This window comes from Pleurodeles waltl, chromosome 2_1, assembly GCF_031143425.1.
Source record: "Pleurodeles waltl isolate 20211129_DDA chromosome 2_1, aPleWal1.hap1.20221129, whole genome shotgun sequence".
Taxonomy (NCBI): domain Eukaryota; kingdom Metazoa; phylum Chordata; class Amphibia; order Caudata; family Salamandridae; genus Pleurodeles; species Pleurodeles waltl.
Window position 1 is genome coordinate 750556598 of NC_090438.1, and position 27077 is coordinate 750583674.

Genomic DNA, 27077 nt, shown 5'->3' on the forward strand with positions numbered 1-27077 from the left:
CCCTCATTTACGCCCCTCTCTACACTTTCAGACAGAGGCACCTCAAGGTTCCCAATAACGATTCAATGACTGTTGCTGCTAAGAAACTAAGGGCCAGATGTAGCAAAACTTGGTTTTGCGACTCGGAAATTGCGACTCCGAGCGACTCGCAATTTCCGAGTCGCAAAACCATATGTAGAAAGGTGTCTCAGACACCTTCTGCGAGTCGCTATGGGGTCGCAAAGACCCACCTCATTAATATTAATGAGGTGGGTCGCAAATTGCGGCCCCATAGCGACTATGGGCACTCACTGATATGGAGGCCTGCTGTAGTCAGCAGACCTCCATGTCTGTGACTGCTTGTAAATAAAGCAGTTTTTTTTTTTTTCAAGTGTAGCCCGTTTTCCTTAAAGGAAAACGAGCTGCACTTAAAAAAAAATCCGAAACCTTTTGGGGACCCCTTCCCGTTTGCAAGTGGGTTACCATCTACTTCAAGTGGATGGTAACTGCGACTCCATGCGTGCGCGGTCGCAAATGGAGTTGCATACCACTGCGACTCGCAAATAGGAAGGGAACACCCCTTCCTATTTGCGACTCTGAAATGCATTTCTGAATAGCAAACTGGTTGCTACATCTGGCCCTAAGTACGAAAAGTAACCAACTGTGGTTCTGAGCACGGGGGAAGGGTAGTCAAAGATGTGGCTTAAAACAACAAAATATTGTATAAGTATTTTGTTTTTTTATCTTAATGCAACTGCGTATAAAATTATGCATGTACCTTAAATGAAAAATAAATACAAATTAAAGTATTTAGTAGGAAGTGCACACTTTTAGTTTATGGAACCTCAATTGTTTAATTCGATTATTGCAGATGTAAGTTTGTGAGACCAGAGAGTCACAGAGTTGAGTTAGCAGAGCACAGAACAGTGATTTGTGTATTTATAGTGCAATGAGCAGGACCAAGAAAATTATGTGGTAGGGGAGGACCAAAAGAATGAGGGAGGATTAACTAAATTATGTGGCCAGAAAAAGGCAAATTATGTGGCCTCATGCAGCACATTTTGTGATATTATTACTTCATTATTTTGACATCTTACTCATGGTGACACTATCTGGGCAAATATTTCACCTACTTTGTATCCTTTTAACAACCAAATGTACTATTAATTTGCTGAAAGATGACTAGTGAACTTTGTAAAAGAACCTCCACTGCACAGGAACTCATGTTGCCACATTTGTAGTAACTTTTGATTAGTTTGATCTAGAAACAAAAATGATTTTGTTACAATCTGCAGATTATGCAGCAGATAATGGCTTATTTGGCCATAATTTCTTAATACTTATTAGTAACAATTAGCCAGACAGTACCTGGTGCAAATTTTTTTTACAAGTCTATTAAAAGGATGCGTTCCAAAACTGTGCATCCTTACATTATCTCTCAAAAGGAATAAATCTTTGTCACCATGAATCTTCAAGTGACTTAAAAAATTAGAGCCTATACATGCTCCTAGCCAGCCTTTACATTTGGTGATTAACCAAATGCACACATTTATATTCCTTTCCGGTACCAGATGGCCTAAAGAAGGAGGCACTATTTGGGGGGCTAAGGTTTTTCATTTACAAATGGACAGAGACAGCTGCTTTGCTTTCACTAATTACCAAGCCGACAAAAATCTCTGGAATGCACTTCTCAGTTCAAAGAAGACATTTATTGTTATTGCACCACGAGGTTCCTAAAAAACGAGTTTAGTAAATTGAAAGCACATTTAAAAATAGTCACAGCAATGAAAGGAAAATATACCAAAACGATTCTCAACTGCAATGTACACAGCAAATATATGTAGTTATGATTATATCATGCAAAGCAAATAAGGAAGTAAAAATTAATCACCATAGGGTCTGCCAAGCTCTTCATCTTTCTCATGCCCGCAAGAAGATGACCCCGTTCAACTGCGAGAAAGAGATCTCCACTCTCACGGGACAAGTGCAGGCATTTGACTTCTAATCCTGACGAGGTCTCGGAATTCACTGATACTGAGCAGGGCCGTCTTTTTATATCTTAAAGAACCGGAGAATGGCTTTCTGGAAAAACTCCTCCCATAAAAAATAAATATTCAAACATGCTGGCTAGTTTAGGTCTGCTTTGAAAATAACACATTGGGATTTGGCCACAGACTCAAGATTCTAAATCAAAACATCTGTTCCCTGCCATTTGAGTACATTCTTATCAACCAAAGCCCTTGGTGAGAAGGAACACCAAAATAAGCACAGTTTATAATGTGTAAAAACACGGGAAACTCTAACGTAGCAATGTCTAACGCTACAATAAAGTCAATAGGCAGCTAAACTGAATACAAAATGTAGTCTGCAACTGGCGAACACTGGACAACTAATCCAGGTGCAAAGTGGTGCAACACAAAGTCAGTGGTCAAAAATACATCATTCACTACAACAGCTTCATCAGAGATGCCCCAAGTAAGGTGGCAAGATATGCAGGCTATTTTTTTTATGGGCTTTCACTATATTTAGTGCAGCTCGTGCTGTGGCCCTCGGAGCAAAGGTATGAATGTACATAATATGTTTAGTGACCTTTATCTCTATCTGGGCTCTCAAGTCTCCTGGTCCACAAACCAGAGTGGTTTTGTACTTTCTGATGGAGGCAGTAACAGATGGGGTTATTGAAATGGTCAATCAAGTAAATCTCTATCAACACGAAAATGCAGATGCCAGCATAATCTGAAGTACATGTGTGTTTGCCCATAAATGAAACTGAATACTAATAAAGGCTCTTAGGAAGCTGATGGTGCAAGGCAAGCATATTCAGATGTTTGTACTGCTGTTCATAGGTTTGCGAAGCATGGTTTAGTGCCAGTGTTTTTAACTGGTCATTTTTTAGTTGTCTAATGTGGACATTAAAATGTTGGAGTACAATGTATTTTAAAAGTAGCTTTTAGCTTCTTTTATTTTTTCTTTACCTTTAGACACTACATTCTACTGAAGAGAAGATGACAGAGCTCAAATATAAGTATGTTCCATCGATCACCCTGCATATAACTGAGGAAATCACTACTACAAAGCTCTGCTCCTCTTCCAGTGAAGGTTTTGAAGAGCAGATCGCCAACCTGGTGGATGTATTTTTGGTTGAAATGTACAGGTGCAAGCTTTGTCAGTTTACTACTAGTATCAAGAATAAAATCAAGGTCCATGTGTCTAATATTCATGAGCTTGAACGTATCCATTTAATTTCTGCAAGCCCTAGAATCGGCCCAGACCAAGAAGAAAATGATAACTACAGTATTGGGGATGAAATTGGTCAAGAAAATAAAGAGAATGAAGTGAACCTGGAGAAGATGCCCTTCCTTTTGCCCATGTACAGAATTCTAAATAACATGAGTCCTGAGTCCTGTGATATAAGTCTTGGAGACCATAGTGATAGCACACAGGTGGCCCACACTTGTGATGTCAATACACTGTTTGAAGAAGAAACCTCAAATTTTCAGCTTGACGAGCCAAGCTCGATAGCCTCGAACCCAAATGCATGCTCAGCAGATGCCTCTGAGTCCAGAAAGAGCACAGATGACGAGGAGGCCCAGTCTGAGCACCTCATGTCTCTTGGCCTCTGTCGCACATCCATCATTAAATCTCAGACACTAGGAGCTGAAACCAAAGTCCCTGTGCCTGAACTAAGATGGGAGACAAATAGCAATCGGCAAAAGGACGGGGCTGAGCAGAGCTCTATGAGTGTTGCTCAGAAGGACAATTTCCGTTTACGCCTCCGAGCTGACCGAAGAAAGCATGTGTGCAACCGTTGTGATTGTGAACTAAAGTCCAAAGAGTCTTACAAAACCCATATGAAATGTCATAACAGGGACCAGGGATTTAAATGTCTTCATTGCAACTGCTGCATGTCAGATTGGAGTCTGATGGAGAAACACATACAAACCCATGTGCTGGCAAATGAAACATACAAGTGCCTTGTTTGCAAGAAAGAATTTATGATTCGAAGTGCATGGAAATTGCACAAGAAAAGGCACCAGGAAAAAATGAATGTTTTCCAGTGCTCAAAGTGTTCTACTTTTTATAAATCAGAACAGATTCGAAATCTTCACTTTGCTTGTCACAGTGAAGATCATTTTAAGTGTCCACACTGTGATTTCATGGGTAAGCAAGCATTGTGATTTTCATCTTTTGTCTACATGTTTTAAAGTGTGCATGCTTTTGTATCAAGAGGTGCTCCCTAAATTTACTTCAGGAACAAACAAGTTCTTTGAGCCAGGGTGCCCAAAAGTCTCCATGCATCAAGCTTGCAGAACCATTTCACTTTTAACGTTTTAAACACAGAAACATAATTCCAGAATTAAGATTATTTTTATTGTTCATCAAGAAAGAAGGTATCTGGGTCTATAAATGATATCACTGCGGTTTTTGCATAATGCCCACATTTATCCATTATGGAAACATTAATTGTTTTCTCATTTATTTGTTTTTTGCTAACCTTAATATTTTGTATTTATTATTCAGTATTATTTTAGTTTCTGCGTAGTTCCCTGTTGTTTAGTTCTTTTTAGGGGATTCTGCAGTAAAAGTACACTTCGGCAGGCATGTTTATCAATGCCATAACTCAGGTCGGCCGCCATATTGTTCTCTTTTTTTCCCAACAAATTTTACTGACATTTAAAAAGCAAGCATTTGCAATGCAACAGGTCTTGTGTTTGCTCAAGTTAGAGTTATTAGTGTTGTAAATTCCTAACTGGACTTTTCTTGCCACATAAATTAAAAATGTAAAGTAAAACAGTTGACATAAGCAAGCCGATTCAAAGAGCCACGGCCACCATGAGCGTGAGCGCGAAGGAGAGACAGAAAAGGAAAAAGAAGTTCGATCTTAGTCAGACGTATCAGCAAACGTGCAATCATCTATGTAACAGGGTCGATGGCAAAGGCGGTAACAAAACTGCCCCAAGGAGGGATAAATGTAAAGCCTTTACCAATGGTAACAAAGGATTTTTGAAAGGCAAGCCCACAAATGAGTAAAACTGATGGGCATGAGGTGGGTGTTGTTAAAAGCCCACATAGATACCAACATGTAGAAAAAGCAGCACTTGCATGCTGCAACCCTCAACCTAAAAAGGGAAATGCTTTGTGCACTTGTAATCCCAACTTGACTATTGACTTGGTGATGGTACAGTTACATATCTGCATTTCATTCCAATTCATAATTATTAATTGTTACATTGCTAGAATCCAAGTAATGAACATCAAACAATTCAACACATATTAACCCTCCCCCTTCCTCCCCAACATGGTCCGTCTATTGCCTAGCATCCAATTATATAAATTGTGAGCACTGTGCCATGTGATTCCGGTTATACATGCCTGCCCATTATCACAGTATAGCTAGAAGTATGAAGGGGAAACAACTACCACTGACTATTACACAAATAACAAATCAAAAATATATATATTTTTTTTACTTATGTACAAATATAAAGGTCCCCATGATGGTTATTGTAAAGGCTTTTGGACGATTTGAAGCAGTATGTACATATTTTAATCAAAGGAACAATTACCACTATATCACTTGTACTATAGCAGTTAGTTGCAATTAAGGTTATTGGTGTCCTACAGTAATAATAGGAATAATGTATTTCAGTTGTAGTTCTACCTTGTTAAATACTATTATAAGTTATTTTTGTACTTTACATAAGTTACCTTTCTCCATTTTACCAAACTAGAACAATGATTTTAATTTACATTTGATGTGCTCCTCTTGCTGCTTTTTCTTCAATGCAGATGCAGAATGGAAGAAGGTCTATAAGCATTTATGCACCCATGACATAAATCCTCATCGGTGTACAGAGTGTGACCAACGATTCTTCAGAGTGTAGGTAACTTTTGTAAACTCTTATTCTTGTAGCCCTACCTGCAGTGATCAGGTCTGCATTTGCAGAATACATACAGGTCAACTATCAATGCAAATATCACACTAGAGATCTGTAGGAACATATACATACGTGCATACATACACATTCTGTCGACTTGGATGTTCAAGGTTGGTGTAGTTTAGCACCACATGAGAATGCTGGAAATTATCTGCGTAGGAAACTTGCATCATTGTTTTGTTTGGTTTAAGTATTCTTATTTACAACATGTATTAACTGAATGTTACGACTCACTGTGGATCGCTGTTTTTTATGTGATCTAGAACTTCTCAAATTTAGTAAATGAAATATGTGGTATTTTTGAGGAATAAATGAGTTAATATCCTAATTACAATGTACACTCATTCAGTCAGTTGGAGACCATAGACCCGTGGTTGAAAGTCATGACATTATCTGTAAAATTCATGAGCCATTTTGAGTTCGTATTGAGACCCTACCCACATACAATTGCCCACCCGTTGCCACCCTTATTAACCCTTCTCTTTCAAAAATCCCTCAGTTATTGCTACCCCTTTTTCTTTAAGATTCACAGACTTTCCCAAACTGCCAACATTTTGCAACCCCCAAATTTGTAAAACATTTCAGTACATCATTTCTCATACTTACTGTAGCTTACCTTTTACTTGCACTAAAGATACAAATTCTTCCTTATATATTGATAAGGCTTTACTGATGTGACACCGTAATTATCACTGTTATTAAATACAAAACGCGTGATACACTTGTCTCTGTTTTCTGTAGGCATAGTCTGGAGCAGCTGGGTTGTTTTTCATTCAAGGATGTACACTGGGTTGCACTGTGGGGGAGGCCTCAGAGTGGTCTGCATGGGTTGATGTTGGAGGCTCGTAGCATTGTACTGTGGGAAGGTCTATGGTGGTTCCCTTGTCGAGTGTACGCTAGTTTAGCAAACCTCAGCTTTTGATTCTTTGCATTCTAGTATTTATACTCTTGACAATGAAACTATAAATGCTAGAGTTTAAAGTGCTGTGAGGTACAGCAATAGGTGATGGCTTCTGAATCCGAGCTTGTCATACCTGAAATGGAACCACTGTGGATCTTGCCTGTTCTGTATGTTTGGTGCATCACTAACAGGTAAGGAGTGTTGAGTTTGCTACTGGAATAGCTCTCTCCTTGTTACCCACCCTTTGAACTAACTTTAATTGTCTAGTGTTTGTCACATTAGTGTGTAATTCTAATTTAGTTATGTGACTATAGAGCAGTGCTTTTAGTTGATCAGCCCAGCGTTGGCAATCCCGTTTGTGCATGTGGTCCCAGTTCACACAATTTTTTGCCCCTGCCAGGACACCCCAAACTGAATTCATTTGTTGATTGCTGCCTCATCATTCTGTATAGTACCAAAAGTACTGGTTTAGCAGGCTGGAGAAAATAAGAGAACTGCAAGGCTGGGGTAAAAAAAAAATCAAGGTGGCTACGGAGAAAGAAGTAGGGTTGGAGAGACTAAGCTGTTGGTTGTTGGGAGAGTAAGGACTGCAAACCCAATAGGAACTGAGGAATGAGAGTGGAATCTGGAAATTGAAAGGGTTGGGCAGAGAGGGTTTAAGAAAGGCAGGAATTTGAGGATAGATGCTAGTGTAGGAACAAGGCAGGTAGTATGGAGCTGTGATTGGCTGGTAGTTTCATGTTTTCACCTGGCCAGACATCATTCACAGGGCTGGCACCACCCATCCTTCCATGCTTCTAGCAATTGATTCCATTCTGAAACCATGTGCTATAACTAAAGGCAAATACAAGTCCCCAAGCAGACTGACCGGAATGTTGTGTGTTATGGCCAAAAACATACTGTAATTTTCTACCCCCCTTACCTTTTTTTAATTAATATTTTTTTCCATGGGAGACGTGTTTAGCCAATTTAACATAAACATATTCCAGCAATTGATAAAGCAGACATAAAATGACACTAAAATCAATTTATACCTCATTGTATAAAAAATCAATCCATGATACTGGTGTTGTCCAGTACATACAAAAATTAACAATTGCCTTCTTTCCGCCTCTTATGCAATTTGCTGGCCAAGAGCATAATGAATGTAGGCATTGTAATAGAAAAAATAACTTTACAGTCTCTGACGCCAGTAGTAACAAATAAAGGCTGTTCATACTTTCTACATCTATAGGCAAAATGTGGAGAAGAAGTTAAGGTGTATATTTGTTTCCTGAGATTAACCATCACATAAACAAAGGCACAAGGGGTCACGGCATAGGGCCATGATGTATTGTTCTACTGGACACTAGCAGCACCAAGTCTGTTCCTATTTTCTTTCTGTCTGCTTTTCTACTATTGTTAAATAGAGGTCGGGACCTATTGACTCTTTAATTTAGGAGATTCACATTTAGCATTCTTAAACGTGGAAAAGTTAGTGTAAACCATGTTTTATCAGCTTGTGTTCACTTTCTTGATGCAGGCCAAAGATGTCCTAGAAGCCTAAATGCCTTACTGTATAGGCAATAGGATAGAGAACAAGGATTCAGGTGGATTTTTTCATAACAAACTAAACTGTTATGGGGAAAGAAATATGCCCGTCATACAAATAGTCCTATTACTACGATAATTTTTTTAAATTACAATGTTACACAGCTTAGTTTCTCCAACCTATAGCCATTTTGTTTTTTTTCCTGATACTCTATACAAATATTGGGTCATGATGAAGTTTAAAGAGTACTTACATGAGTTAACAAATAATATACCCAAATGTGAAGTGCTTGGTGCTTTGATAATCGATACGTGCTTGATGTGCTTGTTTAAATAATTGTATATGTTACAACCAGCAATAATGAGGATACAAGTAACATGAGAACATAGGGCCCCATTAGGTGTTTGGCAGTCGAATGAGCCGACCACCTAACTTGCGGGGTCATGGCGGTGGCGTCCCCCCTTCAAGCGCATTACAATGTTCCTGCCGGGCTGACCGGCAGGAACATTGTATTACCCTGTTCCTGCCAGGCTGACCGTCCGGAACAGTGCTACGATATTGGCCTCAGCTCCCCAGGGAAGCCAGTTCCAGTACTCTAGCACACCAGCACCATCACAATGCAGACTGTCGGCAAAGCAGACAGTGCACATTCCAATGATGCTGGGCAGAAGGGCCATTGGCATGGGCAGTGCAGGGCCCCCCATGTGGCCCCCAGCAGTAGCTTTCGGCCATCCTCTCCATGGCGGGGTGACCGCCTTGGACAGGCTGACGGAAAGTTGGGTTGCTCTCAGCATGGCAGCTCTGAGTTCAGCGCTGTCGTGGCTGAGTACAGCTCACATTGCATGAGCATGAGGAACGATGTGCCTGGCGGTGACGGCAGTCCCCTGGTGGGTCCACCCACCAGGGTTGTAGTGTGGCAGTCGGTACACCTGGAGTGCGGTAGTCCAGCCGTCACCGCGAGTTTGGTGATTCTCAGACCGCCACACTCGTAATGAGGCACTTAGTACAGATTTAAGTCCTCCACTTGACAGCCACATAGAAATATGACAACAGAGTTCTTTCCCTCAATAGCGAGACTTAGCACATGTTTGTGTCCACTTTTAACAAGAGAAGAAATTTCCTTGTGTATCTCATGTCCTCATAAAGTACCATGCGTCAAAATTATTCCATCAGTCCAGTCTTAAAAATATTTTTGTCTTTATTAATTCATCTGTGATTGTCCATATATCCATTCAAAAGTTAATCAAACTAGCCATAGCCAATGCGTTTTGTCCCAACAGACTTCTTCAGCCCTAGAAACATACAAAAATATACAACCAAAATTAGTTATATATTAAAATTATTATATATACATACAAACTTAGTAAATATAAGGTTTACAATATTCTGATGTCGCCTTTTTACTATTTTCCAACAATAAATGTGTATTTTAATTTCTCCTGGCATATTTGTTATATCTATGCCACAGTTACTGCATTATATTAATTTAATATTTTGACTATATCATTTTAACCTGGAGACAGAGACAGGAGACAGAGACAGGTAAAGACAACAGCTATTTGAGAGTGCAATTTTAGGATTGAAAACGGCATAAGCATTAATGCCCTTATTTTATGGTAAGTGCTCATTTGTATATAACGGGTGAATTTCCCCTGACTTATGTTCATAATAGCTGTCCTCTCATAAACTGGTCATTGCAATGCAAACTAAATTTCAAACGACTGCACATATCTACAGCAGTTTTAAAATATCGGCTATATGTGAATCATTAATAACCGCGGTCGGTGGTATATTACAAAATATGTTGTTACCAATATATTTATTTGTATTTAAAACGCGGCAGCCATATTAAAGTGAATTACCGCATTGTATTTCATAGCGATACCATAAAAGTATGTAAAGTACTTATTCAACTTATCAAAATCCGTACGCATTTGATTGTATTAACCTACACCAAATGACATTTTAAATATCTTCTTTCATACGTGTCAAAAATACAAGCCTGAATGCAATCGACTAATTTTACAGGATTGTAGTTTAACCTAAACCAGCTCCTACCTTACAATTAAAATATGATATTCTTCTTAACATGATTCCGTTCGGCGAAATACAAGCAGATCTTAACGCGTTTGCTCATGCTACTTTTAGAATCTTCATTGATTGTTAATACCTGGGTGGTTTCCCGCAAGCCTCATTTCCATGGATATACCGTGGCGGCCATTTTGAAGTGTTCACTTTGTTTATTGAATCAGATGTGTTCTTCAATAATATACAAAAACTCGGCTTGTTTATCGAATTCCAATGGCGATTTGAAGATTAAACCTAATCTTCACTAAGTGTAGTCACATCTGTGAAATTAACCTGATTTCTTATTGGTTTCTTTATTTTTTATTTTTATTTTGTGATGTATTAAACAATTTAGAATCAAATCTTATCAGGTTTGCTCATTCCACTTTAGAAATCTTAGTTAATAGTAAACTAATTGAATTACCTCAAGCCTTATTTTAATGCGTGCACTTGTAGCGGACATTTTGTAATGTTCACATTATATGTTTAAATCGGGTGTGTTCCTCAATCGTATACAGAAACAAAATTCATTTTTTAATGCATTCAAAGGTTTTAAATCAAATCTTACCATTTTTACTCATACCACTTCTGTATCCTTAGTTACTTAATTCTACCTGAATGGTTTCCCTCAAACTTAATTTCAATACATCCACCAGTGGCGGCCATTTTGAATTATTCCCGTTGTTTATTAAATCGAGTGATAGTCAAACTCTCAAATTAGCCTGATTTCTATTTGTTCAACAGTTTCAATTGTTCTCACATTCCATCAGCCCTTATTCTTTACTCAATATTTTATGTAAATCCAATTCATATACTCAGCCATGTTGTTCATTAAAGACCAATACATGAGCATATCAAACATTTAATAACATATTCTTCCAACACGTATTGCTTTTTTTAAGCTTTTTTGATACCATATTATTATCAATCTTATCAGTTTGCCATTTTATTAGCTCTCTGAGTCTAACAACAAATCCAAAACTCTTTTCAATTCCAGGAAACAAAAGCATGATCTGTGTTCCCATTCCTTTAATCCTGCATGACTTCTGTTTGTGATATATTGTTATCAATTATCTCTAATTATGTAGATTGTTCTATTAACATGATAACCATCTTAAAACTCTATAAGACATCCCACATTAGATGCATTCTATATCTCCATTGATGTGTATTACTAATAATGTATTAGGCTCTACCATTGAAAGAGATAACTCTTGCTTTATCCTAAATATAGCACCTATGAATCAGATTCCCACAAAATAGTGAAATTCATTATTTAAAATTCAGTCCTTCATGTGCTGTTCGTATACGACATATCCATCTTGCCTCAGCTTGTCTAAGAGTATTATCTCCCCTTTCACATTGGGGCACGTGTTCCAGACCATGAAACCATATTTGGGTGTTAGCAGGATGGAACAGTTTTATATGAGTGGCCACAGGACATCTCACATCACCATTATTTATGGCTCTCACATGTTCCATCATCCTTGTTTTTAAACTCGTAATACTACTACCTATATACAGTTTTCTGCATGAACATCCTAGTACATATATCACATGTGGTATTACAGTTGATAAAAGAATTGATGGTGTATTCAATCTGAATATTATATTTGAACTTTTGTATTTTATTAACTCCTATTTTGCATATGGAGCATCCTCCACATGTATAAAAACCCTCCGGTTTCGCAGGCAATCATGTTTCAACTTCTGATTTACTCTGATTACCTTTTACATAACTGGGACATAATATACTTTTTAATGTATTGCCCCTACGATAGACTATTTTGGGCTTCTTAGATAAAATTCCTTCCGTTAATGTTGATGAATTTAGTATATGCCAATTTTTCTTTAATGCATTGAAATATAATTGCTGTATAGGTTGTATTTGGTGACAAAACATATCTCTTGTTTCCTCTTGATCTCCCTATTTTTTTTTCTTCTCTTTTTGTGTGATCTTCTTTCATTGTAAATTTTCTATCTACTTCCTTGATTTTTGTTTTTGACCTTCTAAGAACACCCTCATCATATCCTCTATTTTGAAATTCGAGTTGTATTGCCAGTAGTCTCTTTTCAAAGTGTTCTTGTTGACTGCAGTTATGTCTGGCTCTCCCCATTTCACCATATAGTATCGATTCAATGGTCTTTTTAGGATGAGCACTTGTAGCATGCAGTACACTATTACAGGCTGTGTTTTTTTTTTTTAAACATCGCTATGGATGACATTATTATATATGTAAAGCTGCAAATCCAAAAAATCAATTTTATGTCTGTCGAATTTTAAAGTCAATTTCACATTAAATCTATTCTTATTTAAAAAAAGCATTATAAGCCAAAAGATCAGTTAAACCGCCATTCCATATAATGAAAACATCATCAATGTAAATGCCATAAAAAATGATGTTATTTACCATTGATATGCTAGAAGGCCCCAGGCATGCTCCACCTCACACAAGCCCATGAATAGGTTCGCATAAGACATAGCAAACCTGGAGCCCATCGCAGTCCCTTGTTTCTGTAGAAACCATGTTTTATTATACAGAAAAGCATTCTTGGTCAAGATCATCTTAGCCATATCTAATCACATGTGCGTGTGTTAGAAAAAACTTGCATTGCGTTTATACAGAAAAAACTTTAATGCTTCAAGACCACAATCAGTCTGTATACATGTATGCAGACTTTCCACATCCATTGTTAAAAAGATAAGATTAGTATTATCCCAAGAGAAATCCTCTAGTTTGTTAAGTAAATCCTTACTATCCCTCTAATTGGATGGTAAATTCTTGACAAGAGATTGTAGGAAGCTATCTACATATTCTGCCATATGTTCAGTGGGGGATCCGTTACTTGAAATAATGGGTCTTCCTGGTGGAAATATATCAGATTTATGAATTTTGAGAAGGATGTATATGCATGTAAATTTTGGATGACATACCCTCAAGTATTTGTACTCTTCATCAGTGAGTAAACAAGATTCATGCCAATCCAAAAGTTTGGTATTAATCTGTTGTTGTGTCTCTGCAGTTGGATTGTTATCTAATTCCTCATAACAATTACTATCAGACAATTGCCTTTCAATTTCTTTCAGATAATCAACCTTATTCATAAGTACAATGTTGCCACCTTTGTCAGTTTCACGTATGACCAAATTCTTATCATTTTTCAAGTTGGTTAGAATACCCTTTTTTCCTTATTGTTAGATTGAAGTTATGCAAACACTTCCTATTCCCGCAGTGCAGATCTTCAATTCTATATAGATCTTTGGTCACTCTACGATTAAATTCATCAATTACACTGTCTTGTGTACTTGGTGGCATAAATTTAGATGGTCATTTGAAACAACTTTGTGCTCTTAGATTCTCTTGTATATTAAGGTCACTTGCTACATGAATTAGAACTCCCACTTCTCCTGTGTTGTATATAGTAGCAATAGTGTGTATATCATTTAAATCTGCAATTTAGAATTCAGAAATATTTGAAGAACCTGATATACAGTGACTCTTTATAGGACAAATCTTTTTAAGAAGACCTGACTGATGGAATAATTTTGACACATGGTACATTATGAGGATATGAGTTACACAAGGAAATTTCTTCTCTTGTTAAAAGTGGACACAAACATGTGCTGAGTCTAGCTGATAATTGTTGTACCTGAAGTCCTGGTGACTGAGGATTAAGGGGTTGGCCCTCAAGACTCGTGCACTATCAACATTCACTAGCCATTGATGTAATTGAATGTAAAGGTGCGGCAGCAATCGCCTCGGCCCCTCAGTTGTATATATAAGATTTTTTTCCCTTGTCTACTCATAATTGCTAACATTTCGACTGTACAAATACAAAAGAAGCATGAGTGATTGTGCGTGACTTTGCGTCACCTAGAGAGGTTTAAATGGATTTGCAGTGCCAACATTTAATTGTAGTAGCAAGATGCAAACAATAAATTCTCAGGTTTCCTTCCTGGAAAATCTGGGCGATGCCAATATCGCTCACGTGGGTGGAACGTACAACTCTCTAACTAACTAAAGTCCATGGTGGTCTGATGTTTTCGGGAGAAGCATTGCAGAGTAGCCACCTCTGTCTTCTCTGCCACATGTGTGAGCAAAAAAAAAAAAACAGTTGCAAAACCAATCTGTCTCAACAATGCCTGAGCTACTGGCGTTGCCAATGTGGAATTTATAGCCGAAGCTGTTTGGGCCTCATGACTTGAAGCGTTCACTGGAGAAACCCATATCTCAATTGCACCTGCAGGGTGCTAATTAAATGTGTTGGATGCGAAAATACCTTTCATGTTGTTTTAGCTGGTGTGTAGCATGGTGTTTGTTGCATTTGAAGTTGATGATGGATGTGAGTACACCAGCTATGTCAGTTTTCCTAGGAACTGGCGTGAGTAACTCATTCAGGTCTGGTTTTTGCTTTGCATTCTATGACTTGTAGTCCGGTTTTTTTCCCCAGGATAAAATCGGGACTTCAAATCCCAGAATGCAAAACAAAAACAACAAAAAAAGAAAGAAAAACCCACTCAATGAAGTACTCACTACAGGGCTCGAAAAATCATAAAAATTTTACTTGACCTGCAGGTCGAGTAACTTAAATAATCTACTCAACCTAAATGTAATGTACTTGACCCGTAAACGGGTCTCAAGTTTTGTGATCCTAGGCAAATAGTTTAGAGTCACCTTTTTCTTAATTCTCACGTATGATTGTATCTTCAAATATGTGAGATCAGCATTTCTGCTGTATAAAAAACCTCTTTTGTTTGATTAAGTAGACTAATGTTTGCTGCATGCATCACAAGAATCTAGCCAACATACCCATGAGGTCTAGCCCACATAACCTAGGACTTCTTTTAGTTTACTAACAACATTGCCATCAGGGCAGGAGTTTTTCTCAGTTTATTTAAACACTCAATTTTAATAAATATATTACTAAACCATGATCTGGTAACATATTGTCATCTACACGCAGTAACTTTCCAAGAAATGTCCAAAAAACTCTCCAGTAACTTGCAGCTTTGCTGATAAAACTGTACAGTGTGTTAACAATCTGTGAAAATTTGGTTTCAGAAAACATATCCTTTGCACATCAACATATAAAGTATTCTGATTTGTTTTCATCCTATTAAAATATTTTTTCATCACACAGAAGTATAAAAAAGGGCTTTCACAACTACTGAAATATATTGTGAAATGTTTGCTCAGTTGACTTAGTCATTTAAATGTTGTGTGTTAGGAAAAACCTGACACACTATATAATTTTATTTTACATTCTAAGCAGCAGGTCATACAGTTCACCTTACAAAGTCCTGGAACTCTGCAGTCAGAAGGAAAATTAATTGTGAGAAAAACTGACTTTTTACCTCTGTCTCTGAACAAACAGCAAATGTGACATAAGAACAAGATTTAAAGGCATCTTTTCTTGCCCCTCCACTTTTCAACTGAACAGAACACCTGTTCAGTGTCAACTACCCAGAAGGGAGGAATAAGTATTAAAATTAGCTCAGCCTGATCAAATAAAACTGGCCAATGCAGTGGTCAAGTGGATTTTTCGAGCCCTGCACTCATGGACCTATAAAACTTGAGAGGTCTGTAGCCCACATGCCGATGACCCTTTCTGTGTGTATTCTGTTAGTTGCCTCTACCATTTCTGTTGTGAAAAGGTTCTCTCCCATGGAGTTTGAATCTCAACAGAACGCTGCTGCAAATAGCTCCCAATTTAAGAAAAATAAAATAGAATAGAGAATTTATTAGTGGCTAATTCACATATTTGTGCATTTCAACACTTTTTTACACTGAGAGCTGATGAAATTATTTCCATTTTAGGATGATGCGGACACCGTCAGCATTGGGGTATGGGTGGTACGGGGAGGTGTTGTAAATATTTTTGATCCAAAGATGCTGACTCATCGGAACTGACGTTCAAAGTTTTCCCAGAGAAGAGGAAAATACAATGCATGTTTCACACTGAGAAAGTGATCCACATGCACAAACACACCCAACCTGAGCAATGCCCGCACCGCCTGCGACTGATGTAAAGGGAGGGGCCCAGGGTTCCTTCTGTTCTCTGGGGACAGCCTCTTAGATTATTAGGAAGTTTCCTTTCCTCTTTTCTATCGGAGTCTATGTCGGGAAGAGGGAGGTGCCTCAGCTGGCTAAAAGATCACATTACTGCACCTGCAGAGGTTAAGAAGTAAAAGGGGAGGGAATGGGTGGGGGGGGACTGAGCTTGTGAAAACATAGGTACTTGCATGAAGTGCTCCAAGACAAAGAAAAAAGTAGCTCCCAAAACTGGAGCACTGGATGGAAGGACACAAGTACTTGGTCAATGCTCTGGGGGAGGGACAAACCCAACAAGAGGCATGCCATGGACAAACAGGAACAACTGATATGAGAGCAACATTGGAGCAGACAAATGGGAAACCTATGGGCAGGCTAAAGCAGACAGTTTGTTTACAACATATCCTGGAAAGGCAGTGCATGCGCTGTCTACCAGAGACCTAGAAAGGATACCTTTGACAAGTTTAAGTCTTTCTCATCCAAATGCCCATTCTATATTGACTATACGAGGCATCTTTCTTAACTGTTGAGTACAGTTGTAGAGGGCCCACTGTGTACATATTTCCATGTATATCTGTACCGATGTTCTCCATCCTGATATGTCATATACTCACTCTGTGGCCTATTCAAGAGTTTTTCATAATCACAAAGATTCCCAGATGTGTGCCTGGGAAGCTGCACCAGACCTTGATCATCACATATTATCTGTCACTCATTGCTTTGCCCAGTCACTCATTTGAAAACTCTCTTACTCACTTTCATGATCATGTACCCAGAGAAGCGGTCTCAAGCAGTACATGAATCCTCATTAGGATTAGTGAAACCTTTTGAAGCTAACGTCACTAAGTAAACACATTTATCACACCATTGGCCCTCTAGTAGGAATGGTGTAGGTCATACCACAACAGGGTTAGGCCTATCAGGATTGACCTGAAATATTATAGTGCACCCTGCCAGGAAGCACCAAATTTTGACTCGCTTTGGCCTTTCAGGAATAACCTCTACAATTTAATTATAACCAGTCTCAAATACCTCAGGATTATGGAGTATACCATAATTCCAGTATGTGCTCCTTGGATTGGTTACATGGATTGCACTGTGACCTAACGAGATGGATGTGCCACCCTGGCATGTGTAGAATTACAGAAGGGATTGCTTTCGGACATGCCTGTAGTGGTATAGGGTATTGCATGCTTAGTTCTCACCTGTCTGGATAACCGGGCAGATGTGAGATGTCCAGTGAACCCTAGCTTCTAGACTCACATCACCTTGCATATGGTATTTGCATTGTTGCTTTTATAATTTGGAAAAACTGCAAGTGCCAGAATACAAGATGCTGGTACCTAAAATGCATGCCATTTTAAAACAAGGGTATACTCTGAGTTAAAAGGGACCTGGGATTATTAAGTATTAGAGAGGAACAAGAGTCCTTATTTGATTCAAAGACCCAAAAATATTATTTAAGCATTTATTGTAAAATAATGAAGAATTGGAATCAGAAATTGCACAAAAGGTATTTACAATTTTGTGTACGTGAAAAGCATTGTGCTCGGTTGTCACACATGATACACACTGTGATACAATATTGTTGGTGCATCACACATAGTGTATGTGCTCTACAACCCTAAAAACAACAGTAATGCATTCAAGGATTTGTAAATAGCAAAGTCAACAGTGCTTCAACCCCTTAAATATATGGGCTGATCATCAGGACTAGGAATATAAGGAACCCAAGAGTGAGAAATCATATTTTAAGAATGGAGAAGAAAGGAGAATTAGCAAAAGGAGGTTAAAATACCTGGTTGGTAAGAGCATGTGTGAAGTTGGATATCCCTCCATGCAATACTTAATAATAATCTCCGAAGGTCTGCAAAAACATCATAGGAGGGAACAAGGTCAAATACTGAACTGCCATTACAGCTTGCCTGTACTGGTAAAAGGTGGTCGACAAACTCATCTGTTCTGCGGTTTATTTCTGATTGGAGGATCAACACTAAGAATTGCATGATAGAGCCTGAGGGTCATAATATAAAGTATTATGAAGGAGAAACATTGAAAAATAAATTAGGGAGAAAAAGGTCAGACAAGCAATTTTATCTCTAATGGACTTGGATGCACAATAAACGGCTTCCTGTAGGTGGTGCCCATTGTTGGCAGTATTGTGCAAGGTGGGTAAGCCTGCTGAGAGCCTGTCAAGGTACCGGTTTGGTAACAGTATAGTGCACACACCTATGAAAGCCTACAAAGAAGATCAAAATATTTCTCCTTTATGTCATAGTCTCTGAGCATGTATAGCAAACCAACATTGGCTGAAGTAAATTATCAATAACTTGCAAACAATGGGATCAGTTCTTTTCATGTAGCTTCTGGGGGCAGAAGGATACTGCATGGTTTCTGTGTGAAATTCTAAGTTATTGTTGGATAAAGATTAGTTTTTCATTCATTGCTGCATTAGTCCACAGGTTCAGATGATAACCAGGGGTGCGTTGTCAAGATGGCGATTGTGTAGGACATCCAGAGTTTGGCTGCACTCCCCGCATTCTACACTCTGTGACTTTAGCTGTGATCTGCCCATCACACTGCGGCTATACAGCACACCATGGGTCAACGCGGACCTCTGCTTCGAGTGAGTGCTGCGAGCCCGCCCTGAAGCTGGGTGAGCTGGCACCCCTCTCTGGGGCTCACCTCTACATGCTGCCTGTGAACAGGTGGAGCAACGCTGCACTGTATGCAGGCAGGAGTCCCACCACTTGTCCCCTTGGGCCCTGAGACCGAGCTATAGATGATCAGGGGCCTGTTGAAGAAGCTGGTGGCCTGGCGACGTTGCTGATCAAGGATGCTCTGGGCCAAGGTGCGGCCGCCCATTATTGAGGGATTCCCAAGTAAACTGCAATTGGATGGGACACTAGGGGTGCCCCCATCACCAGAAATAGTGTTCTCCCTTCTCTCATTTCCTTCCAGTAGCAATGGGGGAACTGCTGAGCAGGGCCTGTGGGGGCCCCTGCAGATGATAGGTGGCCTGGTGGTGGGTACATGCCACACTCAACAGAGAGAGGCAATCTGCACATCTGCTGTAACCCCCCCTCCCGTTCCCAGCCACTGCGAGGGGCAGCGATGCCTCCTACTGATATATGACAGGGGAATGAGGAGGCTCCTCAACCGTTAACCAACTTTGTGCTACGCCAGTCCCACCCAGAACATTCACCAATAGCCTGAGGCCAGCCTATAAGAACTGGTTTGGGGAGCCTCCTGTCTCCAGGGGCAACAACTGAACACAGTCTCCTGGAAGCTGCATGAAACTTTTAGGAGTTGCTGTCCTCCCACAAACACCTAAGAGTTCAATCTGGCTGGAATCTCCCTGGAGTACGGCCAGTGTATCTAGTGGGTGGAAGAGTACCCTCTAATATCCAGATGGCCACTTCCTAAGGCAAGACAGACCACCGCTTACGCAACATGCTTACTCGCTCCTCTAATACCTCTTCTAAAGGGCATCCCACACCCTACTGTTTCCCAGCTGCGGTGGACAGGGGTCAAGATGTAGCCCCAAATACATGGCCTTCCTGGAGTCTCCCTTCGACTCCTTCAAGGTGGACCTACAGATGGCAAAAAACAATCTGTCGCAAGGACAGCACAACAATGGCATAACATTGGCTCTCTAGGTGTAGCGATGTAGAGACTTTAAGCCTAACACAACAACGAGGTCACTTATGGCTGGGGACATCCGTTAAGGATCGTCTTCCTTTGGGAGAGCCAGCTTCATCAACTTAAAACACTAAAGGAGGCCTGCCAAGTACTGGGCCTACAGCCTAAGGAAGGCCAACACTAGCCAGCGGGGTCACTGAAGGCGTCCCCTTCACGTGGCTCATACTGGCGCAGGCCTTCAAAAACAAGCAATCGCTCACGTCTGGACTCAGGTGAGATCGCAAAGGAATGCAGGAGGCTCTTGGACAGACTCTCTCAGGATACAGGATGTAGCCCAGACCAGCCTTGAAACCCCTCCTGAGGCAATCTCAGACACCCTACCAAGCAGCAGATAGTCCCCCTCCTCACTGATTCGCACCGGAATGGGGGTGATGAAGATTGGACTTCCTTCACCACAGAAATGTGGTTTCCACTTTCCCGACCAAGCTTCGCTCGCAAACTCAACTTTTCGTCTTCCGTATATTATAGACTTCACTACGGTAAAATTTGTTTGGGTTTTTGTTGGGGAATGTTTGTGTTTGACACTCCTGAAACCAGGATCACCCTAATAAACAAAACTTCCCCCCATGCGACGGTCATCCCATAGTCCATCGTATTATCACCCCCCTTGCTTATCGGAGATAGATCTCAAGGTACTTAGCCTCAATGTCAGAGGCCTAAATCACCTGACTAAACAGGTTACGATATTGCCTCTTCTGGAGCTCAGCGGAAGTGACAAATGCCTGCTCCAGGTGACACATCTAACTTCAAAAAATGAATTGAGGATGAAGTCCTGATGGTTTTCCCTGACAGGTTTGCTCCTCAGGGATGGATGAAAAGCAGGGGGGAGGGAGGGAGGGACGGGGGCTGTTGTGTTCATTCCCTTTCTTTGGGTTTTGGAAGGGAGGTCCTGGGGAAATGAGCTGAAATCAAAAATTGCCTACTTGTGTTCCGCATACAGGTAGGGTCTCTCATGTTCACTCTGGCCACTATGGGGGTTATTCCAACTTTGGAGGAAGTGGTAATCCGTCCCAAAAGTGACGGTAAAGTGACGGATATACCACCAGCCGTATTACGAGTCCATTATATCCTATGGAACTCGTAATACGGCTGGTGGTAAATCCGTCACATTTGGGACGGATTACCACCTCCTCCAAAGTTGGAATAACCCCCTATATATGCTCTTGCCTAGCAACAGGAACAAACCATTGGGGAGACCCTGTCGGACACTTTGCAGTCTGCAGACGCAGCAGTATTGGTAGGTGGAGACCTCAACCTAGTGATGAACAACAAATTAGACAACTCAGGCCAGTGATACAGACTGGTGCTTTCTCAGCAAAAAGGTCTGAGGTGGCTGCAAGATTGCGGCCAGGTGGAGGCAGGCCCACCCCTGTGTCAGTGATTACCGATTTTACTTCTCATCACACAAGACCTATCACGCATAACTTATTTCTTGGGTACTCCTACTAGTCATACCCTGATCCTGGAGGTGAGCATCGACCCCACATCTCTGTCCAACCACAAGAGAACTTAATTGACCTGTCAGCCCAAAAAAACTGACTGAGAAAGGAAAAGCAAATACAATTAAAACAGGCAGTAAAGGAATTAGAGACTAAGCATAAATTCGCAGGTGCCCCTAAGGTGTGGCGTGAGCTGGGCAAGGCATGTTCACTGCTCAAACACGTGGACCTCAACAGGGCAGAATATGGCCTGATGCATCTTAAACACAAATTTTACATTGGAGGTAATAAATGTCGACTGCTTCTAGGACACCATTTACACTCCAGGATACAGCAGAACAGCATAGGCAAGATCAGGAAAGAAGAGGTGGAGGAGGTCACTGGGGACAAACAAATAGGGGCGTCTTCCGGGACTTCTGCCAAACTCTCTACTCAGATCAGGAATTGAATGAGGCCACTAGCCCTACTTACCTTAATATAGCTCTAATAACAAGGCTCACCATGGCACAGAAACTGGAGCAGCCAACCAGACCCAAAGAGGTGGTCTCTGCAATAGCCAGGTTGAAACAGTTGAAATCGCCACACCTGGATGTCCTTTATCCATAATTTTACAAAACGCACTACTACACTCTGTCCCCTGTACTCAATAGGCTATTCAACACTTTCGCTGGCACAGGGAGTCTGACTAAGTCTATGCTTGGAGCTTCCGTTACCATCCTGACCAAGCCCGTGACAGACAAGTCACTGTAGTTCTTACAGGCCTATCTCCCTCCTTAATATTGATGCTAAACTCTTTATGAGTACCAAACAACCAGACTTAACTCATATTTGCCGGCCTAGTCAAGCCTGATCAAGCAGGCTTCTTTCCACTCAGACAATGCGAAGACAATACTAAACGCATATTGCATATCATTGACAAAGTCCATTAACCCAAGAAGGAGGAACTCCTTCTAACAGTAGATGCTAAAAAAGCGTTTGATAAGGGTTCACTGGCCTTATTTATTTGTTACCCTGGAACACTTCAGCTTTAGAGACAACTTTTACCACAGGATCCACAGCGTCTACATCTGCCCACTGGCTAGGTTGAGAGTAAATGGGGTTTCCTTTGTTTTTTTTTCTCATGTGAAGAGAAACCCCTCAGGGGTGCCCACAGTCCCCACTCTTGTTTGCTTTCTATATGAAATCTTGTGTGCAAAGTGTCAGGGCAGACCATAACGTTTCAGTGGTCCTGTTCTGGGGTGTGACGCACACCATAAGCCTCAGTGCTGATGATGTGATACTGGCACTTACTAATCCAGAGTCCTCTTTGCGCGCCTTGATTGTTTGGTTACGCTACTTCACTGCAATCTCAGGGTTAAAAGTCAGTCTTCAAAATGTCAGATTCTTAACCTCTCAGTGCCTCAACAAGGCAAAACACAGCTCTGCACTTAATACCCCATTGAGTAGACAGACTCACACTTCCCCTACCAGTGAGTCCACATCACCTTCTGTGTCTCCCAGACTGGCAAGCTCAACTACTACAAGATCCTCCCCAAGTGCCGGCTGCACTCGCAGGATGGCGCTGCCTCAGTCTCTCTTGGCTGGGCAGAGTAGCGACAATAAAGATGACTATATTACCTATAAAGATGACTATATTACCTCAGATCTTGTTAACATTCCAGGTCATCCCACTGACACCCTCTGTAACTTCTTGCAATCACTGTAACTCGAAATCAACAAATTTTGACAGGATGGGAAGAGGCAATGCATGCTAAAACAGCTCACCAACTGGGGAGGAGTTGCTGGGGATCCCTCACATCACATAATATTTCCAGGCTGCTCAGCTCAGGTTTCTGGTGGAATGGGGTAGAGCTTCTTCAGAAAAACATTGGTTCTTCATGGATCAAGCAGTAGTTGGTGGGCACATATAGAAAATCCCATGGCTGCCACGTAAGCACAGGCTTTGGGGCTTGTACTTTTCTCCCATCACCAGTGCTACTATGAGGGTGTGGAACGAATTGGCTCTTTGAATAGGTTTAACCACACTTCCCTCCTCCATGCCCTCATTTTTGTCAACCCGGACTTCACCCCCTGGCTGCAGACAGAGGGCATCTCCCGGTGGCAAGAAGCAGGTTTTGAGCACAGAGGCTGTCTTTTCCATGCTAATGGCATCATCCCCTTTGACAGACGGAAGAAAAACTACAATCTCTCTGAAGCTGACGTCTACACTATTTACAAATTAGGCATTGAGTAATGGACTCCTCACTCAGACCTCATGCGCCTAGGCCATTGACATCGTTCAAGAAATGGCTGTACCTGAAACACGGAGATAAGTGCCTCATCACAGAACTGTGTACCCTCTTACCCCCCCCCCCCACCAAATAGTAGGAATGAAGGACAGAGGTGAAGGGAGGGAGAACTAGGATGTGCATTTACTACCTGGAAGCAGGAAGATATATATTACTGGGCTTCACACATGACGCATGAGACACCTCACACAGAAACTGTTGTTAAAATAGTCCCCTATTAGCACCTGACACCTGCCAGGGTCTAGACATGGAACCCATAACAAAGCTGCAAATGTTAAAGGAGCTGTTTGAACACGGTCACCTTGATTCTCTTACTATGGAATTGCCCTACATTGGTCCACTTCTGAGGAAAGGTACTGGACATTGGCATGCAAATTCCATGCTACATTGCATATATACTGTTAGGCCTACCGAACCCTGTGACATATCCATTGAAATCCTTGTGGGGTTGACAAATGGCCCTCACTCTAGGAGTGGCACATCAGGCTGCTCTCTCCCTTTGGAGTGCAGACATGGTCCCGGAGTACACAACATGGTTACATAAATTGTGATTTATATTGGGTGTGAAGAAGATTACTCTTGCAAGTGAACTCAAGCTAGACTCCTATAGAGAACTGTGGACTCCTTTCATAAGTCTTCTCTCTGCTGAATTTAAATAACTGACTTGCCCCAATTATCTCAAACTGCTGCACCTGATACCCGATCCCAGAGACAAATGGATAGCAAAGGACTAATACTTCAGGTCCAGGATCGAGTTACAGTCCCAAATGCCACAGCTGGAGGCCATGTAAGAAACAATGTGGTGGGTGCTATTATTTTCCTGATAGCCCAAGAGTGTGGGAGGGGGTCAAGGGTAGGAAGTTGTTGGGTTTTGGTTCTCTCATCACACCGGTTTCATGTGCTGGCCTGCAGGTTGTAGGCGAAGATGCTGTGAACTGGATATGTGACCTTTATTTTTTTTTAAATTAATAAACATAATTGTTCCACAAATCATAACCAGTTTTTTGGCAATTTTAGGAACCACTGCATGGGAGTCCAGCATGTTCCTCCACAAGACACCTTTTTATGGGTTAAATTAAGAGCCCACAAGTTCTAATATACACATTGCAGAGTGAGTAAAATATGGGAAAATACACAAAGGCGAAGAGCATACTATGATTCACCAAAAGTATATTGTTTGCTAAATTTAAAACCTGCTTTCTACATTGACCCCGCTGGACCTTCAAAGATACAGACTGTCTTTGCCCCGTAGTTATTTTATATAAATGATTTAGGCAGAAGGAATCTTGCAGCAAAGTTGCATGTACACATGACTTGAATGTTTCTTTGAGTATCTAAGGTCCCTTTCACTGTCATCCTATCTTTCCTACGTAGCACTTGTTTTGCAAAATCTTAGAGTGCATATTATGTTGCCCACTTAACAATAATGCATACAACAGCCGGCAGCAATGGCGGATGTGTAGACGCGCCGCTCGGCTGAGGCCTTCTAATTCTCCTTAAATCCTAAAAGCCCGGAGGGAGCCCGTGAGGATGAAATGTCCACAGGAGATGTCGGCGAAGCCCCGGAGCACAGGAACGGGCGACTAGCACCCGCGAGTCGGACCGTAGACTGCGATCAAAAAGTGGCCTGGCGGGACGCTGAAGCCGGTGGCTGGCTTGCAGAACGCGCCGCGGCAGAGGGGAGCGGAACCTGAGTGAGGCCAGGACACGGCTGGTGCTGAGAACCGGCCGGCTCCGACAAGCTCCTGGAGGCGAGCCTGGGGCTGAGACGGACCTGAAGAAGAAGAGCGAGCACCGGAGGGGACACGAGAGGTGGCTCCAAAGGGGGCGAAGACCTCGCCCATCCCGGGGAGCGACCAGGCTGGCAGGGGAAGCCCGGGACCCGTTGTCGCCCCCCAGACAACGAAGCGCTGAGCGCGCTGGGGCACAGTTGAGCGCTGGGGGGCCCCCAGGACGGCACAGAGGGGGCCAAGCCACGAAGAGAAGGCGGTTGGCCCGGGAGCACACTGCCCTGAGGGAACATACCAGGGAAGGGATTGTGGAGCATCGGGCACATGTGACTTGACTGGACATAGAAGCGGGCAGACCTGAGGAACAGTGCGCAGGGCTGGACAAACGATCCAGATTCATTTATCCAGACACTGAGCTGATTGTGACTGCTACGCAGCAGACGAGTTGCAATGGCGGGGCATGCCCTAATGACTAACTAAGGGTGCACTCTGTGATTCTGGGAGCTGGGGGCTCCAGTGGAAGAGATGAAGAGGTGACCAGAGGCGGTCAGTGGCTAGAAGTGAACTATATCCAGAGAGACAACCACCCCTAGGCCACACTTGCATCGGGCAGACCGAGAAGAGGACGGAGGCGTGAATGCCGCGGCTGCTGCTGGCTCCCGGGAAGGGGCACCCCGCCCAAGGCTGAATGTCGACCCAAAGTCGCAAGAAGGGTAGGCTGCAAGGGAAACAATGCATTGGCGGTCAAAGCGCTTCAGAAATGGCTGAACCGGTACTGCCCACTCTGCAGGTGACACTGGACAAGATTCTGGGGGCAATAGAGTAGTCCAAAACCACTCTTCAGTGAGAAATTGGCCAGGTATCGGTGGAACTGGGCCAGTTGTGTGCAGATCACCAGAAACTGGCGGACAGGGTTCGAGAGGCAGAGACGACGCTCACAGGAGTGGCACCAGTGCAGCAATAGATACAGGCCACACTAGTGCAACTGGCAGACTGTGTTCAGAGGCTGGAATGCCAAGCAGAGGAAGCAGAAGGCCACAACCGGCAAAATAACATGCTCATTATTGGGCTGCCGGAGGGAGCTGAAGGAACAGATGCAGTGGCATTCCTTGAAAGGTGGATGAAGCAGGAAGTGGCATCGGGCCTGCACACCACATTCTTTGCTCTGGAAAGAGCTCATCGAGTCCCAGTAAGGCCAGTGGCGCCTGGACGTCCCCCACGGACTGTTATAGCTAAACTGCTGCAGTATAGGGACAGGGACATCCTGTTACAGCGTGCAAGGGAAGCAGGGCCTTTTAGGATAGATAATGGATCAATGACCCTATTTCCGGACTTTACGGCTGAGGTACAGACCAAAAGGGCATTCTACGTGGCGGTGAAGAGGGCCTTGAGAGATGCTGGTTTTCAATATTCGCTCCTATTCCCAGCCAGGATGAAAGTAATTCAGG

At 41.8% G+C, this 27077-nt stretch overlaps 1 protein-coding gene across 6 annotated transcripts in view; it reads left to right on the forward strand.

The window, feature by feature from the left end:
- LOC138268178 (oocyte zinc finger protein XlCOF6-like) overlaps positions 1 to 27077 on the forward strand; it is a 310686-nt gene that overhangs the window by 107057 nt on the left and 176552 nt on the right. For all 6 annotated transcript variants that reach the window (XR_011199954.1, XM_069217601.1, XM_069217609.1 and 3 more), the window contains exons 2-3: positions 2961 to 4140; positions 5770 to 5860. Coding sequence is in view for 5 of the 6 variants with exons in the window: in XM_069217601.1 (XP_069073702.1) it covers positions 2961 to 4140; positions 5770 to 5860 (1271 nt within the window). In the remaining variant the exon portion in view is untranslated. The remainder of the gene's footprint in view (positions 1 to 2960; positions 4141 to 5769; positions 5861 to 27077) is intronic.